This window comes from Arvicola amphibius, chromosome 5, assembly GCF_903992535.2.
Source record: "Arvicola amphibius chromosome 5, mArvAmp1.2, whole genome shotgun sequence".
Lineage (NCBI taxonomy): Eukaryota > Metazoa > Chordata > Mammalia > Rodentia > Cricetidae > Arvicola > Arvicola amphibius.
Genome location: NC_052051.1, coordinates 120634980 through 120653129, shown reverse-complemented (window position 1 = coordinate 120653129; position 18150 = coordinate 120634980). Strand labels below are relative to the sequence as shown.

General features: G+C 36.5%; 1 protein-coding gene across 1 annotated transcript; it reads right to left on the bottom strand.

The window, feature by feature from the left end:
- Window positions 1-4865: 4865 nt before the first annotated feature.
- Window positions 4866-15287, bottom strand: Spink6 (serine peptidase inhibitor Kazal type 6). Its single transcript, XM_038331475.1, has 4 exons — window positions 15250-15287; window positions 14662-14719; window positions 6290-6405; window positions 4866-4911 (listed from the first exon to the last, which is right to left on the bottom strand). Exons 1-4 carry the CDS (start codon window positions 15285-15287, stop codon window positions 4866-4868), a joined length of 258 nt encoding a protein of 85 aa, XP_038187403.1.
- Between the last annotated feature and the right edge of the window lie 2863 nt (window positions 15288-18150).

The window sequence follows — 18150 nt, the reverse complement described above, 5'->3', positions numbered from 1 at the left end:
AGAGCAGTTAATGATTACAACTTTGGCATAATCTGTTCTTGGCAATGTTCCGCTTCTGATCTAATGGTATGATGGTAGACATGAGAACTAAGATCAAATGAATTCATTATTTATTTTCTTTAGAACAAGGAGCACAACTCATACTTGAAAGAGTATACTTTGTCCTGAACATCACACAATGCAAGACTTTTTTTCCAGCAAAACAAATTGATGTATCTTATCTTAATAGCTGAATCTGTCTTTGTGTATGAGAGTATGTGATTTTCAATTTAAATATTTTTCCATTGAAAAAATTATTAAAATATACTAATAATGAAGTAATTTTTAAAATTGTTTTTTGGTATTTTTCAGTCATGAAGCAATTTTATAGAGAACACCCAGACATATGGCTTGTGACATTATACAATTGTTTTAAAATTATTTTAAATGTGTTTAAGATATGACAAGTTTTCATATGTACATGCATAGAAAAATAAAAACTAGATTGAAAGATTACACATGAGGCACTCTATGTGTGTAAATACATGTATCTTTTAGCTAATTTTCAGTATCAATACAAAGTATCACCACAGTCTATGTGAATATTAAATTTTTAGGACTTAACTCATTGTCTATAAGCAAATCTGAACCTTTTATTTCTTTCCTCCAATTTTTCTCCTTCTTGTCTTTAGTAAGCAACTTTCTTCTCTCGTATTTATATTTGCTTGACTTTTATATTGTTTATATTTGCTTGACTTTTCCTAAGAGTCCATTTGGATATTTCCTTTCAACTGTGGCTTAAATTAAATTACAGACAACAGTGCCTATGCATGTTATAGTTAAGACTGTTAAGTGTTTATCTTCTTAACATAAAAACCATGAAATTGATAAATGTATACAACCCTATAACCCCACATTTTGATTGCAAATATTTGACTACCTTTTCTTTATAAGAACTATAACTTCTTGTGCCATTTGTTTTTATATATTTTCTTTACATTCTCAAAAATAATTTAGAACCATGGTAAATGTTTTTCCTCCCTACTTTCAGATCCAGCACATGAAATGAGTCATAGGATACATGATAGAGCTAAGATGCAGGTTAGAGACTTGCGTGGGGGAAGAAGTGCAGCAGAAGATAATGTGAGACATGTTCCAGGAAGGACAGGATCATGGATGAAAGGAGTCTTCAGTGTGAGGGATAATAGAGATGGACTGCAACCGCTGGAGGGGAGGTTCCAGTGAGAGACAGATGTGGATGTTCCTTAGAAATAGCCTTCCACAGAAGCATTATGATTGTTAGCAAGCATCACAAAGTGTTTGCGTGTTAGATACAGCTAAATTATATTACTGAGCAAAATTAAGTAAGTAAAAGCCATGATTTCCTAAATGAGAAATCGTAGTTTAGCTTACAGACACTGAGGAAAAAAATAGTTGTGATAAGGAGGTATTTAAGAAGAAAATAGGGGGCTGGAAGATGGCTCAGCGGTTAAGAGCATTGCCTGCTCTTCCAAAGGTCCTGAGTTCAATTCCCAGCAACCACATGGTGGCTCACACCCATCTGTAATGAGATCTGGTGCCCTCTTCTGGCCTGCAGGCATACATGCAGACAGAATACTGAGAATACTGTATACATAATAAATAAATCTTAAAAAAGAAGAAAATAGGTATTTTAAACTATATTTAAAAACTATTACATTACATCTGAAATAAAAGTCTGTAGGAATGTAGATGTTATTATGCTATAAATGGTGACTGAACATAATAATTACAGCCACTGTATGTTACCTCCTGTTACATATAAAATCTAAGTGAGTAGCATGCATTTTTATTCCTGATAGTAAGTAGTTTGTCTTTATTTTATACTATTAAAAAATAATGATAAAGAAATTAAAATGACTCAGACAAATCATATCTCAATCTTGATCAGAATGTAGTGATTTAAGCCTATAATCCTAGCACTTTGGAGATAAGGGCACAAATAGATAAATGACTTTATAACTTGATGTAAGGATTGAGATTCACCTCGAGAAACTGACATCAAAGTACAAATAATCCAATAAAAAATGGAGTACAGACCTAAATAGAGAACTCTCAGCGGCACAAATCTCAAAGGGCTGAAAGAAACTAAGGAAATGCTAAAGATTCTTAGCCATTAGAGAAATTCAAATTATATAACAATTCTGAGAGTCCATCTTATACCTGTCAGAATGGCCAAGACCAAAAATCACACTGCTGATAGTTTATGCTGGAGAGGATGTGGGTAATGGGAACACTCTTCCATTGCTGGTGGGAGTGAAAACGTGTACAGACACTTTAAAAATCAGTATGCCAATTTGTTAGAAAATTAGGAAACAATCTACATCAAGACCCAGCAACACCACTGTTGGGTATATAGCCAAAAGATGCTCAATCATACCACAAGGACATGTGATTAACAATGTTCATAGCAGCATTATTTGTGACAGCAAGAACCTAGAAACAACCTAGATGCCTCTCAACCAAAGAATGGATAAAGAAAATGTGGTTCATTTACACAATGGAGTACTACACAAGGGTAAAAAATAATGACATCTTGAAATTTGCAGGCAAATGGATGTATCTAGAAAAAAATCATATTGAATGAGGTAACCTGGACCCAGAAAGACAAATATAATATTTATTCATTCATAAGTCCCTCTTAGACATAAAGCAAAGAAAAAACCAGCTTACAAGGCCACAAGCCCAGAGAATTAGAGAACAATGAGGACCCTAAGAGAGACACACATTGGATTTACATAGGAAGGTGAAAAAGACAAAAATATCCTGAGTAAATTGGGAGTGTGGAAGGCACGGGAAAGGGTAGAAGGGGAGAAGGAAGGAAGGGAAGGATACTGGAGAAAATGTATAGCTCTTAACAATAAAAAGTGAGTCAAAGATTCACATTGTGTTGCATTGGCTGAAGTGCCCACCCTCTCATCACTGTATCCCAGTACAATTTATATAGCTATTTTTTGTGTAACAAGGTGATGATCTCTAGACATGGAAAACATATGCCTATATGCTTTTCCTTGTGTATCTAAATGATATCTTGGATCCTTTATCTAGTCACTCATAACACTTGTGTCTGGCTAGATTTTATTTGATTATATTTCATGAAAAAGTATCATCACAATGTCTCAAATGTATTTGAAATTTAATTGCGCTTGTATACTTACTAATTGAGCTGGAGAACAAACATAGGCAATGTTCATTCTGGGCTAGTGCTCTACCAGTGAGTTAAATCTTCTGACACAAGTCAGACATATGATCTTAACATTCATAACTAAAAACATATCTTGCTCATTAATGTCAAAGCCAAAGTCTAAACAATAACCACCATGCCACACATTTTGGGCACATTGTTCTTTGTCATGGTCATCTGTTGTTTGTCTACTCAACAAAATCTTCCTCAGCCCCGCTGTCTCATCTAGAACAAACTAGGCATGCATCAGCCTCAAGGACTGTGGCCTTGCTTCTTCCTTTGTTTTTCTTCAAGACATTTGCTTGGACAATTCTAGCACCTCTAGGTCTTCCCAGGAAGAGTGACTCTAACCACCAAACATAATATTGTCATTGGTTACCACTCCTCCCTAAGAATCTTTTACAGATATTATCAGATGCTACTTACTATTTTTCCTGTAGCACATATTACATCTCATCTCACTATGTATTATTTATCATATTTATTGCTTCTATTTTTACTTTATTTTTCCATTTTTAAATGCAAGTTCAATAAGTTATTGAAGAATTATTGGTTCTTATTACTTCCATTTAAATGTGTTTTCATCAGTACTCAGAACAGCATCTGCTCCAAATTGGGCACCCAGGAAAAGGCTTTTAACAGAGTGATAGTCATTGCTTTGAAGTGAATCTTGATATGTGGTTAAGTGCAATTTCCCTCAGGAAGGCATTATTTATAAATATCACATTCTCATGCATTAAAGTATTCAAATGACTGGTTTCAAAGACTTCCATGCTGATTTCTCAGATTGAGATGAACTTGAACATTATGATTGTAGGTTTTCATAGAATGGAGTAGCTACATGGAATATGACTGCCTTATCAAAAGGATTCTTGTAATTTTTAGTTTTCTTCTAATTGGAACTGATTTCTTTTAGTTAATAACTAAATTTATGTAACCCTTTGGATTTCTAGTGATTTATACTTTTCCCCCATTTTACAATGAATTTCACTCTTCATTAAGAAGGTTTTCACATGCTCTTTATTGAATGGTCAATTTGTTAAATATTCACTGTTCATCTTGAGCATTCTTATACTTCTCATTCAGAGTGCCTCATGATGTTTTCAGGAGGCCAAATACTTTGTGGATTTCAATATTACACAGCCCAACTACATTATTTCAAAGATAGTTAAAAACAAACATCATAGATGATCCATATTTTGCTTTTATGTAAAATATCTTTACTGATATTAAGAAGCATCAGTATCTTCTGATTAATATTTAAATAGCATGTTGTGAAGTAGCATTGATGTTAGCTTTATTACTGCAATGAAAATTCCAAAAGTGGTAGAGTGGAGATATTTTCACAGGACTCTATTGTGATGGAGACTGTATTTTGATGAGAGAAGAAGGATTTTGATGCAAATTACGGAGTCAAGTTCAGTATTCTCTGTTGTATCAATTGTTATATTAATCCCAGACCAAAAGGTAATCAATTCGGCAGAATTTACTTTATTGACAAATTAAAGGAAACAGACATATTGACCTACACAAGACCCACACCGAGAAAAAGTTGTTTTATTTTTTTTTTAATTTATGGGATTTGCCAGAGAAAAGCAAAAGTAGAAATCAAAAAAATTAAGCTGAGAGGATAGGCAAGCTGGCCGAAAATGCCAGCTCATGTTCAGCATTTCCCATGATGCTTTAGGTTGATCTTCCCAGAACTTTTCCTATGAGAAAAAAAAAATGATAAAAATATGCTTAATGCAGTATCTTCAGAGTTTGTCACAGTGCCCAGGGAAATTTCATGGTACCACCTCTTTGATTATTGGGTTTTGGTGGTGTCTAACTGCTATTCAGCAGAAGTGAATTGAATCCCCTCATCTAAGCGTGAAAAGAATGAATCTTAGACTAATCTCAACTCTTAGTCTTGAACTTTCAATAGTCATCACTCACTGTTGAGGAGTGAAATGTAGATGGATGGAGAAATGTGCCAATAAGCCATAAGTCATAGTTCTGTCTCGGCAGAATATTTAAGAAAATGAGCCAAACCTTGAAGCTTTTTACATTTTATAGCAGACTGCACATGCAAGTTTTTTTTTTATCAGGTGTATGTCCTTCCATTCATGCAAATCTCATCCTATACCTCAAACTTCTGTGGAGAAGAATTGCTTTGAATTGGATAGATATTTTACACATTAATGTGCTGATTAAATATTGAGATCAGAGCCGGACGGTGGTGGCACACACCTTTAATCCCAGCACTCGGGAGGCAGAGGCAGGCGGATCTCTGAGTTCGAGGCCAGCCTGGTCTACAAGAGCTAGTTCCAGGACAGGCTCTAGAAACTACAGGGAAACCCTGTCTCAAAAAAACCAAAAAAATTTATTGAGATCAATATTGACATTTTAAACTAATTTTTTTTATATTGGAATTCTATCTTTATTTTTTTATGTTTTTTTTCCTCATTTTTTTTATTAAAGATTTCCATCTCCTTCCCTCCTCCTCCCTCTTCCCTCCCCTCCCTTCCACCCATACCCCCACTCCACCCCTCTCCAAGACAAAGAGCCATAAAAAAATAAGAAAAAAAAACAGGCCTGAAAAGATGGCTCAGTGTTTACGAGAACATTGGCTGCTCTTGCAGAAGACCTGGATTTCAGTCCTAGAACCCACATGGCAGCTTACAACCAACTGTAGCACTTGTTCCAGGGAGTCTGAGACCCTCTCTGGCCTCCCTTGGCATCAGGCATGTACATGGTGCACAGACATATGTGCAGGTAAAGCACTTACATACATAAAACAAAAATGAATAAATATTTAAAAAATAAAACAATGAAAAGTATAAGACTTATTAAAGGTAAACTGTTATATGCAAAATGTATTACAAAGAAATTCCCAAATGTTCATGATAGGTACAAAGTAGTTAAAGTGTTTTGAAATAATTGGTTTATTCACTTTTGAGACATTTCTTTTCAATCCATTTTCTGGAGGTGTATTTTTTTTAGTCTTCATTGGAGATATGAACATAACATGCTAGAATAGCTCAAAAATATTAATCTACCATTGGAAGCTTCTGCTCACAAGACAGGTGTGGTGAGAACAACACTTACGCCAATGCCTTGCAGAAGGCACATTTATTTCCATATGTCTGACCATCAGAGCCACAGAGGGGGTCAGATTCCCGAGTACAGAAGACATTGGGGTTACGGAACTCACCACAATTAATCTACAATGAAAAAAACAGCACCAATAATAGTATGTCTAATAGAATGCTTAACATAATGTATACTGAAATAGATACTTAGGTAGAACATTTTGCTTCACTGAGACATTTTATTAAGCAATAGGAATGTGAGAAATGCATTATTATACCTGAGTAAGTTAATAAGGCCAAATGCTACAAGACTTTTTATTCCAACATTAAATTGAGAGTAGTTTTGGGTAATATATGCCATTTCTTTATTAACAAGTACTGTGTTAATGTAATAGCACTTATGCATACTATCAAAACATGGATGGTCCTGGTAGGGCAGTTTCTAGACAGTACTTGAAGCTTCTTAGTTTTTCCTGTGAATGCAATACCCCTTTATATACTAGAAACAAAAATCTAATGCCTTTGCACTAACTTACTCAAAGAATCTGTTTGTAAAATATGAGCTTTGCTGACTACAATAGTAATTTATTATTGGTCCCCTAAACTTTTGTGTTTAGAAGGATCTTGAGGTTTCATTCAGACTTATGAGCACATTTGTTACATTGAATTAAGAGCTGTTATCACAGAAATGCATGGTAGTATCTATGTTAATAACATCCTATCCATTACACTAATCAAAAATTATTTAAATAGTAGCAGTAAGATGCTTGTTAATACAAGAACAATATAATTGATATTTGGTGTACTTTTATTTCCAGGATATTGACAACACGAAATCCATTGAACAAAACTTCAGATATCAGAAGTAACAGCAATATTTACATATGAACAAAGCTTTAATCTTCTTCTCCCTCCACGAAAATAATATCCTTGTGTTTTTCAGTACCTCCAAGTTAATCATTTTCAAAGATATTACTTCATTTAAATCTGAAATTCCACCAAGAGATAAAAGACTAGTGTATTTTGGAATTGAAGGCCTTACCCATGCTTGAACATATTCTTTCTCATTTGAGTCCAGAATTTCCAATAATCTACTGTGGTTGAATAATTGAATAATAATATATCATTATTGAGAGAATTAGACTCAGTGTCACTTTGTGACCACAGTTATGATCAGGACACCCAGATTTCATTAATAGAGTTTATCAGTTTTATTGAACAACATAAATGTTATAGATACTGAAATTGTATTGTACTATAATTCCAGCTAACTGAGTAGATTTTAGCTGTTATTATCATGAAAAAATGGTTAACTATTTGGAGTAATAGATATAGTACCTTTACAATAGTATCATTTTATTTATTTTACCCTTTAACATCATGTTGTATACCTTGTTTTGGAAATAGAACACCATTAAAATTTGCCCAAACCAAATTTGCCCACATTTTTGCATGGGAAATTCTTCAATGAGCACCACAATTGATCCAGCCTCTTTTTCCTTGGGAAAGCAGCTACAAAGACAGGTGATTGGGGAGATCATTCTCTTTGAATATTTCTCATCCCCTTAGCATTCCTCAAGTTCACTCACTACCTTCTCCTGCCACTTGGAAAAAGATTAGGAAGAGCAAAGGGTTTTAATAAAGAAATTCACACTGATCAGCCAGCTTGTGAACAAACTGCCTCACAACAGATAGCTCAACACTGATAATTAGTGGGATGCTTCAAAAACCCTGCAGTGACTGAGACGTGTTCTAGAACTTTCTCTATTGTTGGTTGTGTTATCCTGAGTGAAACAATTCCTGTGTTTTTAATTACTTGAATGAAGAAAGCATCTCTCAGACACCTGCTATGCCTTGTTCCAAGATTCTTAGGGCCGTCTCAGAGACCAAATATGGCATAGGGATTTGCATCATTATTGTGGAACGTTTAAAATGGTCCTGGATTGGATTGCAGAAAGATTGCCTCTTTATTGGAGGCCTTTTCTTAAGGAAGCTACAAGAGTTGTTTCCAGTCACATAACCTGGTATTTTTCATCGCTGATACACTAGTGGCCTTTCTAGTTTAGATGGTCTCAGAGTAGCTATGACTTCTTTCAATGAAGTCATTTAAATGAAGCTTTTTCTTCATTCAGCTGGATGAGAAATGTGACTTTTCTTGCCTCAGTGTTTCTTCTGTATTTAGGGAGGCCTCTGCTTCACTGAAAAGTTTAATCAAGATTGTTGGCATCAGAAGAAAAACCTGGATATCGAAGAGTCACCAAATGTTGCGGCAGTGTGATGGGTAGAATGAGACCGTAGCTCCTACCCCAAAGGAGAAACATTAAGATTTACTATTGCCATGCCTTTCATCTGCCTGAGTTCCTTCTGTTTAATTTGGTTGTAGGTGCCTGAATGACATTCAAATGATGTGCTTCTTAGTGGAGGCTAAAGCAGATCCAGACTGGGAGAGATGAACAAGTTACCTTTTCTCCACGTAGGTTCCATTCGTGGAGGATTAGGGGTGTTAGGAGAACTGAGATGCCCCCTGGATCTAATAAAAATGCATCCAAAGAGTTGTGCTCTGAGGCAGTTGGTCCCCAAATGGAATTAGACTGAGTTGGACTTGAATTTTGCTTCTCATACTTATCAGCTTCTTTACATTGGGTTTAATTGTCTAACATATACAAGAGGCTGGTAACACCTATTTGTGGGACTGATGTATTAATTACCCCCCTAAAAACACTTTGTAAAATATCAAGTTCTATGTGGAAGAGTATTATCATAAACAACATCCTGGTAAACTGTATCATATCCTAGAATTTTGATGTGGTTGCTTCCCTATTTTAATGTGATTATTCTAATATTTGAATTGCTTTCAGATTTAACAAGAAATACCACTCAATTTTCTTTGATATTCAAGACTTATATCAGTCGTTTATCCCAGTATTTTCTCCCTCCCCCTCACCTGATCCCTCCTGTTCCCAAGACTGGAAATTGAGGGGTGGGGATTTGGGGGGAGAGGAAGAAAGTGAGTGCAATGGAAACTACAAGAGAAACCCTATCCAAGAGTCCTGGTAATGCGTCCGGTACATGGGATCCTGAACTGGCCAACTTCTGTAACCAGGCAAGGGCTCAAGTAATGGGATTAGGGCACCAACCCAACCTCAAGACCTGCCTCCTTCAATTTATCCTGCCTATAGTGTTCTGGGACTGGAGCCTAGCAGAGCCATCATCAAAGACACCAGAGAGACTTCATCCACAGCCAAATGTTAAGCAGAGCTCAGGAAGTTCTGCGGGGGTAGGGCGGAGGAACCAGAGAGGTTAGAGACACCATGAGAACACAGAACCAACTGACAGGAACTCATGAGGGCTTGCAGAGATCAGGGAGCCTGTGGGGTCTGACCTAGATCCTCTGCATATATGTTATTTTTGTATAGGTTGGTGTTCTTGTGGAATTCCTAACAGTGGGAACGGGGGCTGTCTCTTACTTTTTTACCTTTTTGTGATATCAGTTTCCTCCTACTGGATTGTCTTGTCCAACTTTGATACGATGGTATGTGCCTGGTCTTAACTATAGCTTGTTATGCCATGTATGGTAGATCTCCCTGGGAGGCTTGATCTTTTCTGAGGGTAGGAGGAGGTGGTAGATCTTTGGGAGACGGTTGGGGGGAGAGATACTGAGAGGATGGGAGGGAGATGAAACTGCAGTCTGGTTGCAATATATGTGAGAAGAACATACATGTAAAATTTATAGTCCGTTCTTGGGTATCAAACTGAGTATCGGCCTGCCCCCTTGTGGTTGCTCAAAGAACTGTTATCTGCTAAAAAAAATAAATTTGGAAAGATATGACATTTCAGTACTCAGATTAGCAGTATTTACTGAGTGAATAGAATTGTTTAATTTTGTTGAAATTTGAGCACCTATACTTATAAAGTCAACTAAAGATTCGAGATGGTTACTGTTTTAATCATCTTAAGTTTACAGAACAAGCCAATGAAAATGTACGTTCTCACACACAAGCACAAGGGCTTAAGGGGAAAAGGGATGTCTTTTAAATCACTCCCAGTCAATCCAACTGCATCCTTCATCAACTCCAGTCTTTCTAACCCACCTCTGTCTAGACCAGTGATTTTTAATCTGTGGGTCATGACCCCTTTACAGGGGTCACCTAAGATGACAAGAAAACACTCATATTTATATTATGATTCGTAAAAGCAGCAAAATTACAGTTATGAAGTAGCAATGAAAATAATTTTATGGTTGGGGATCACCACAACATGAGAAACTGTGTTAAAGGGTTGCAGTACTAAGAAGGTTGAGAACCACTGGTCTAGATTAGCCTTCCCCTTCTATGTGCCTCTCTTCTCTTAGAAGTGATCAGCAAAAATGATGCTCACAAGAATACTTGCTACTAATGAACCTTCGCAACTCTTGATCATCAAAATATTTTTAAACTCCTAGATTTATAATATGTCAGTTCCCTTGTTCTTCAACTATTTCTTTTTGTTTTTTCCTCTTTAATATTCCCTCTAAGAATACACATTTTCTCAAATAATACTTATCCAGCCCAGGATTTAATTTTGAATTTTCATTAATAATTCAATCTCTAATTTTTATATGTCAGAGAATTAAGACACCTTAATTCGTAGTTAAGAATTACTTATTTCCGAAGCATGTCTTCTTTTCCTGTCAACTAGACTTTTATTCTACGTGATTCATTTTGATGAAAGTGCTTTTCTTCAAATTCCTCAGCCTGCTCTCTTACTGAAGTTGCCATTCCCCCCCTCTCTCTTTCTCTCTTTCTTTCTTAACTTCTCTTCTACGCTAGTTCCATTTAGTACCTGCAACAGTCCTTAGCATTTCTTGTCTGACCAATACCATAATAAATTCAGTTCTATACAAGCGATTTCCTACTGGTATCTAATCCTTTCTACATTTGAACAAATGTTATTTTAAACTATGATTTTCATCATATTCCTTGCATAAGGCAGGATGACAATAATCAGCACATCAGCTTTGCTAGAGAATAGTTTGGTTGAAGCCTTTGACAGAGAATACATGGATCTGTGATGCTGATTACAGCTAAGTCAATAGGGACACAGCAGTCCTGGGGCTTGATCCAACCCACTTCCTGCTGCTGAGACTTAACCCACATTCTCTTCACCAAGCTTCATAGTTCCACCTGTGGTTACATTGGGGATACTCTCCAACCGCTTCAAACTGCATTTAAATATTACCAGTACATGATTGGAGCTAGAAAATATATTGAGTGAGGTAACCCAGACCCAGAAAGACAATTTTCATATGTACTCACTCATAAGTGGTTTTAAAACATAAAGCAAAGAAAAGCAGCCTACAAATCACAATCCCAGGGAACCCAGACAACAATGAGGACCCTAAGAGAGACATACATTAATCTAATCTACATGGGAAGTAAAAAGAGACAAGATCTCCTGAGTAAATTGGGAGCCTGGGGACCATGGGAGAGGGCTGAAGGGGAGGGGAGAGGAAAGGAGGGGAGCAGAGAAAAATGTATAGCTCAATAAAATCGATAAAAAAGAAATAAAAAATATTACCAGTACATTAATTTTAAGCAAAACTAAGGTAGTTGGGAAGATTCAAGAACCTCAAACTCAGTAGTAGAATGTTGTTTTACAAATATTCTAAAATTAATCAGTCTTTTAAAATATAATAGTTAGTTGTGCCTAAAAGCACTACAGAAGAAACTGTTGTTAGGGCCACACATTTAAATGGCTCTTTAAGGGTAAGACATCCAAACTTTGAGCCTGGAAAGTGAAAATAATAGAAAAGCAGAAAACATCTATTCTCTCTGGTGCCTAGGCTTGTCTGGTATGGCATTCATTACATTAACTAGTTAGTCTTAAAGTTAGATGATTCTCCTGCCTCAGCCTTCCCAGAGCTGAGGCCACATGTATGGGTATAACAAAACACACCCAGTTACCATGAAGGATGGTTGGGAAAGAACATGAAATTTATAAAGACCTATAATTAGGAGTACACTATAATTTCCCAGATATGTGTCATGGACAAAATTCCTGGCCTGGGAAGAATGGCTTAGGTGCTGGAGGAAACCTGCCTTCCTTTTGTCTTGGCTTGAGCCAGCATGTTCCTAATATCACTAATTCCTTCGACCCTACTCTCCCCTTGGCCATGAAGAAAGAAGAGTCAAGCTGCTTGGGTGTGGTCTGGGAGGGCAGAATCTTCCTTTTATTTTATATTTCCAAGGTGACAGCCTTGGCAGTGCAGGCTTGGTTCACAATGATTCAAATATTTAGTTCAACCAGCAAGAGGCTTTAGATAGCAATGGACCTCAACCTTCATCTTCAAAGGTAAAAATGGAGGTATTGATAAGGAAAAGATATCAACCAAAAACACGACAAGTAACTGTGAATTAGATGTCATTCACCTTGTCTCACTCCAAACCAGTACTTCACACTCTATCTTGGTTGCCGTTCCTTTCTTTTTTTTTTAATTGCTAGGTTTGTTCTGTGTAGGTATCATCTGTACAGTTGTTTAGAATGCAGATTCAAACCCCTGAACCATTCAACTGTTACTGAAGGTCTTCCATGAGGATTCGTGTATTCAGAAAGCACGTTAGGGGACCCTGAGGCAAGCAGACTGTAAGATAATGGCTAATGGAAAAGAACAGGATAAATAAATGGGAGATATAACATGAACAATATAAAGTACAATTAACTCTCAGAAAAGAAAATTCCAAGAAAGGAAGTGACCTGATGGTTAATGAGAAAACTGGGATTAAGTTTCAAATCCTTTAGTTTTATGTACAATGCTTCTATTTATTTTATTCATCTTATTTTACAGTCTAATGGAATATGAAACATATTAGCTGAGTCTTTGGACCTTCTGAATTGCTTCTACATTTAGCATAAACTGTACCATAACATTTATTTGAGCACATACATTTTAGGATATAGAGTTGCATATAAGAACCTGGAAACAACCTAAATGCCCCTCAACCAAAGAATGAATAGGGAAAATGTGGTACATTTATACAATGGAGTACTGTACAGCAGAAAAAAAATGACATTTTGAATTTTGCAGGAAAATGGATGGAGCTAGAAAACATTATTTTGAGCATGGTAACCCAGACACAGAAAGACAATTAACACATGTCCTAATTCATAGGTGGTTTTTAAAAAAAGAAGCAAAGAAAATCAGCCTACAAATCACAATCCAAGAGAACATAGACAACAATGTGGACACTAAAAGAGACGCACACAGATCTAATCTACATGGGAAGTAGAAAGTAGGAAAAGACAAGATCTCCTGAGTAAATTGGGAGCATGGGGATCTTGGGGGAGGGCTGAAGGGAGGAGGGGAGAGGCAGGGAGGGGAATAGAGCTCAATAAAAATCAATAAAAAAGAACACTAAGACACATGGGTTTGCTATATAAATTACAAGACGCCATCAATTTTAAGATGAATCTTAATTTATGAGACAATAAAATAAACTCTAATGAGTATAATATACACAACAGAGTTGAAAAGTAGTTTTTAAAACTTTTTTTGAATGCCCAATCAGTTGGGAACACTGTCTGGAAAATTTGATGCCAAGAGTTCTTAGATATGCTAAGATTTAAAAAGCTAGTACCCAAATCAAATTGAAATGCCCAACAGAAAGAACAGAACCAGCTGGGCAAACAGCACTTGTTTGTAGAAGTTTTTAACTATTAGATCAATAAATACAGAAAAAAAAGGCTGTTGAATAAGCCTGAGAGGGGAACAAAAACACCTTAATGAAGAAAATCTATGCTCATCTTGAGTTTTAATCCCAACTTGTATTTAAAATTGAACACTGCAGGCTATATATTCTCCATACACAAAATTATGTTCATTTTTACTTCTGTAAACACAAAAAAGCAAAAGACAAAGCCCTCTCTTCTAACTCTATTAGAGGTAGTTAATTACAGATCAGTAACTAATTCACATAAACTTTTATAGTTTTCCAAATGATTTGCCTTGTTTTTACAGTTTAATGATGACTGTAATTCTATGAGGTGAGTTAGTGCCTAGTTTAACAGCTGTGACATTTTCAACCTTGAGAACTGAGAAACTTTTCAGCTCAGTAGCCTGGCTATGTTAAGAATAGGACATAAACTTTCTTTCACACCCACACTCTGTTTGTGTATAGTCAGAGAACTCTGACAATATACATATAAATATAGGCTTAAGAACCTTTAAATTTAAAATTGTATACCATGAGAAACTGTAGTTTAAAATCTCATTGTTTCGTCTGATTTCTCAATTTGGCCCTTCTGGTCTCCCGACTTGCCCTTTTTTCATAATGTAGACAAACCTCTTTTTAGCAATGGAATAGCAGCCACATTCTACCTAGGGCAGAAAAATACAGACAGATGGGGTCTCACCTTCCCTCCTTGACCAAAGGCACCTGAAAAACAGCATAAATTCCAAACATTGTAATTTCTGAATGTGTAAAAGTAAGATCTACAAACTTAGCAGAAATATGCACACCTCTTTCTGATTGTTGGCCAAATCATGAAGTCTCAAAATGTCTTGTTTTTGTGTATGTTCCTTTCTTGGGGATCAGTAGATGAAGAGACACATTTGTTGGGGATTAGGATTAAGAGACTGCTGAAGGTTTAAAATCTAGAGATTAATGTCAATGCTTTGGGCTTGTTTTTCGTTCACGGCGGGAATGACTTTATCATCTTTGGTCCCCCTTCATAGAAGAAGAGTTGAAAAGAGTCGCCTAACCAGAATTCCAAGGTGAAGCCCTTGCCTTTACTGTCAAAAGCATGTGTCATGGTCAGTGGTGATGTTAGCTGTTTACTGAACTCAGGATTACCCTTCTGTTCTTTCTACTGAAACTCAATTTTAAAGATATGGCTCAAATATGCATTGTTAAACACTGATCCCTCCTCTTTCCATGCCTCATTTTCTACGTCTTCTCTATTTCTTTAAACTTCTGAAGGTGGGTCCCTGTGCAGCCTCACTTTTCACTCTCTTCTTCCTTCTTAATTTTAACATCCATGGTTTTAAGTGTGTGGTGCATTTGGTGCAACTGCAAATGTACCAACGCCTTCCATCTGTGTAAGGCCAAGACTTCTTCAGGGAGGAAGTACAGACGGATGCTGCTGCCATCATGGACCAGTACCCAGGGATGACAGGCAGGGGTACTTCCAAATGCAATGCATCAATGGATGCAGGAAAGTCCTCAGCATTTAAACTTTATATGGGCCTCATTGTCTCTTCCAGAAGCTTTACCAGCAGCACTGATTCATAACTGGCAGAGTAAGTGATCATTATGAGTACAGAACCTTCTGCTATACTTTTGGAAAGCTATGTTGTGAACCCAGATAGTCCCTAGAACTCTGTATTTTGTAAAATCTGTTAGTGATTTTTATGGTCTTGGAAAATTAATTATTGCCATTTTCAATGTTTCACTCTGAAAACCCTGTGCCTGGTAAAAGGAGGAATTACCTACTGTTCCATATTTAGAAAATGGCAAGGCAGGAGATAGATTCATATTGACCATGCTTAAGAAAAATTACTCTTTTGTATTTTAATTATGGGATTAATTTAAGATATTTGTTGAACATTTATTGTATACCAACTACTATGTCAAACTCGTTATTAATTTTCTCATTTATTTCCCTATATAAGAGCAGTTATTCTACATTTTCATTTAATACATAAAGAAAAAAAACCCTCAGAAATGGTAGAACTGAATGATGGAAATGCTAGGACTTAAATTAACTTTCTCAGTTTCAGCTTTAGTTATTTTGAGAATGATATCCTTGTGAGTGACATTTGATGTGTCTAGGAAGCATCCGTGCTCTGAAGAACTCAGTACTTTTGTAAACTAGATATTGATAAAGTCAATTCATCTGTACAGAGGATGACAACTGACTTCAAGGGCTAAGTTTTAGCATAGGTCTAACTTTCTGTTACTTCACAAAATATTTTTGAGTAGTTTAGTTTTAAGTCAAACATATTCAGCAACATTACAGGCCTTTTTCAACTATTTTTAAATACGTATTTTATAAGAACTTGTTTCTGTAAATATGACTAACTAGAGTGAGTTTTCTCTACCAACTTAATTTCACCAAAAATTAAAAAATCTTTAACTTGAAACTTTGAAGGCAATGCAGTTTATCACCTACTGTCCCACAAAATGATACATCATCCATGAAAACCCTTCTTCCTTAAACCGAGCTTAGTCTCGTCTCTTAGCATTTACACAGGAAAGACTATCTAAGAGGATACATAGGGTACCAGTGGGAACGATGTGTCAATTTACCCCAGTGGACACTCTGTCCCTTGACAAACATGCTCATCAAGGGGTTCCTTTGGCTTAGAAGTGCTGACTTTTCATCTCCAGATGAATGTTACTTTACAGTGTGACTTTGAACCTCCTCAGCTGACAAAATGCATATCCATTGCTCATTTAAGTGGTTCAAGATATTGCCTGCTTGAGGATTAGTTTTCTCTTCTTGTTGCATATGCTTCTTCTTTCTAAAGCTCCATAGCTTTCTTTTCAAAGCTTTCCACACTGAGTTTCTACCCCCACACCCAGGTTAATTTCAATTACTTTAGTCTCTTTGAAATAATAAAAAAGGACAGGAACGTTTTTCTGAAAAGGCAAGATTAGTTGTAAGGCCAATTATTCATCTTCTAGATTTGTACTTAAAAATAAGCATCAACTGTGGTGTTCTTAAGACCTCAATCAAAATCATGTTTCTACTGACTTGTAATAATTTCCTTTTCTGCCACAGTTTCTTATATGAAGAACAGGGTTATGAACTTCTTACAAGAGAGTCAGAGATGAGCTATAGCCGCCCTTAGTTCAAGGCTAGAGCAAAGCGTGAGCTCTGTGAATGAGACTCCCCACCATCTCACCAGCTTCATCGCCATCTTCACAGCCACTGTCACCGTCATCAGCACAGTCTTTCTTAACTGCTCTTTTACGTAAAAGTCATGCGACTCTAGAAATGCGAGGAAGATCTACATTTTTCCTTTCTGGTTCTATGTAACAACAGTGGGATGTTAACTTTAAGGAGAAACTCACCTGAGGAAAAGCAGAGAAGGGTCAGAGACAGAAGCAGAAAGACACCTGCTATTTTCATGGTGTCAGTCCACTCACTCAGATCAAGGCTGCTTTGCTCAGCTCAGCTTAGGTTCTCTGTCAAGACACTTCCAAAGAAACCTAGAATAAACACCCAGGCTTATATATAGAGAGAGAGACAGCATGAATGGAGTTGGGATCTCCACCTTCTTTATAAAATTCTCCTTCTAAAACCATGTGCAGTCCTATCCACCTTAGGCATTTATGATGATCGTCACCACCTTAAAGAAATACCTCATGGGCCCCATCAATCTTAAGAAGGAAAACAATTATGTGAGTCGCACCTTAGATCGTATAATGGAGGATGCTACTTTCTTCCAGTAACCTACATTTTCCTAGCAACCAATACATCCCCCCTGCTTGTTCCCTCTAAGGCTCCACTATATTAAAGGATGACTCAGAGGTGGTGTTCTACTGCTCCTTATGTCTCTTTCAGACAGGTCCTACATGTCTGTGGTCCAGATGAGTAACCACAGGGGAATGGAATTTCTGGGTGGAGCTTGGATTTTCCACATCTTCAAGATGTACTTGAAGGAGAGAGGCGTTCTTCATTGTCACCAGAGCTTCTTCAGAATGAACATTTCAGGGCAGGAATAAGCTTGTCGGTTTAAAAGTCACTGCTGCATCCAATGGCAGTGATTTCCCATTTTTAAATTTAAATCAAGCCAATGTCTTACCCTCATTTTATTAAAACCATTGAAAAGTTACTATATTGAGAATTTGGAATAAATAATATTGAATATTTTCTTGATTCTTCAAGCTAAAAATA

Excerpts from the sequence above, each read along its gene's own strand:
- Spink6 (XM_038331475.1), bottom strand. The coding sequence starts at position 15,287 with ATGGATGTTAAAATTAAGAAGGAAGAAGAGAGTGAAAA. Across the intron at positions 14,720-15,249 it reads AAGGAAGAAGAGAGTGAAAA|AAATTACAATGTTTGGAATT; the intron begins GTGAGGCTGCAC and ends TTACACATTCAG. Across the intron at positions 6,406-14,661 it reads CCTTTGGTCAAGGAGGGAAG|ATTAATTGTGGTGAGTTCCG; the intron begins GTGAGACCCCAT and ends TTTTCATTGTAG.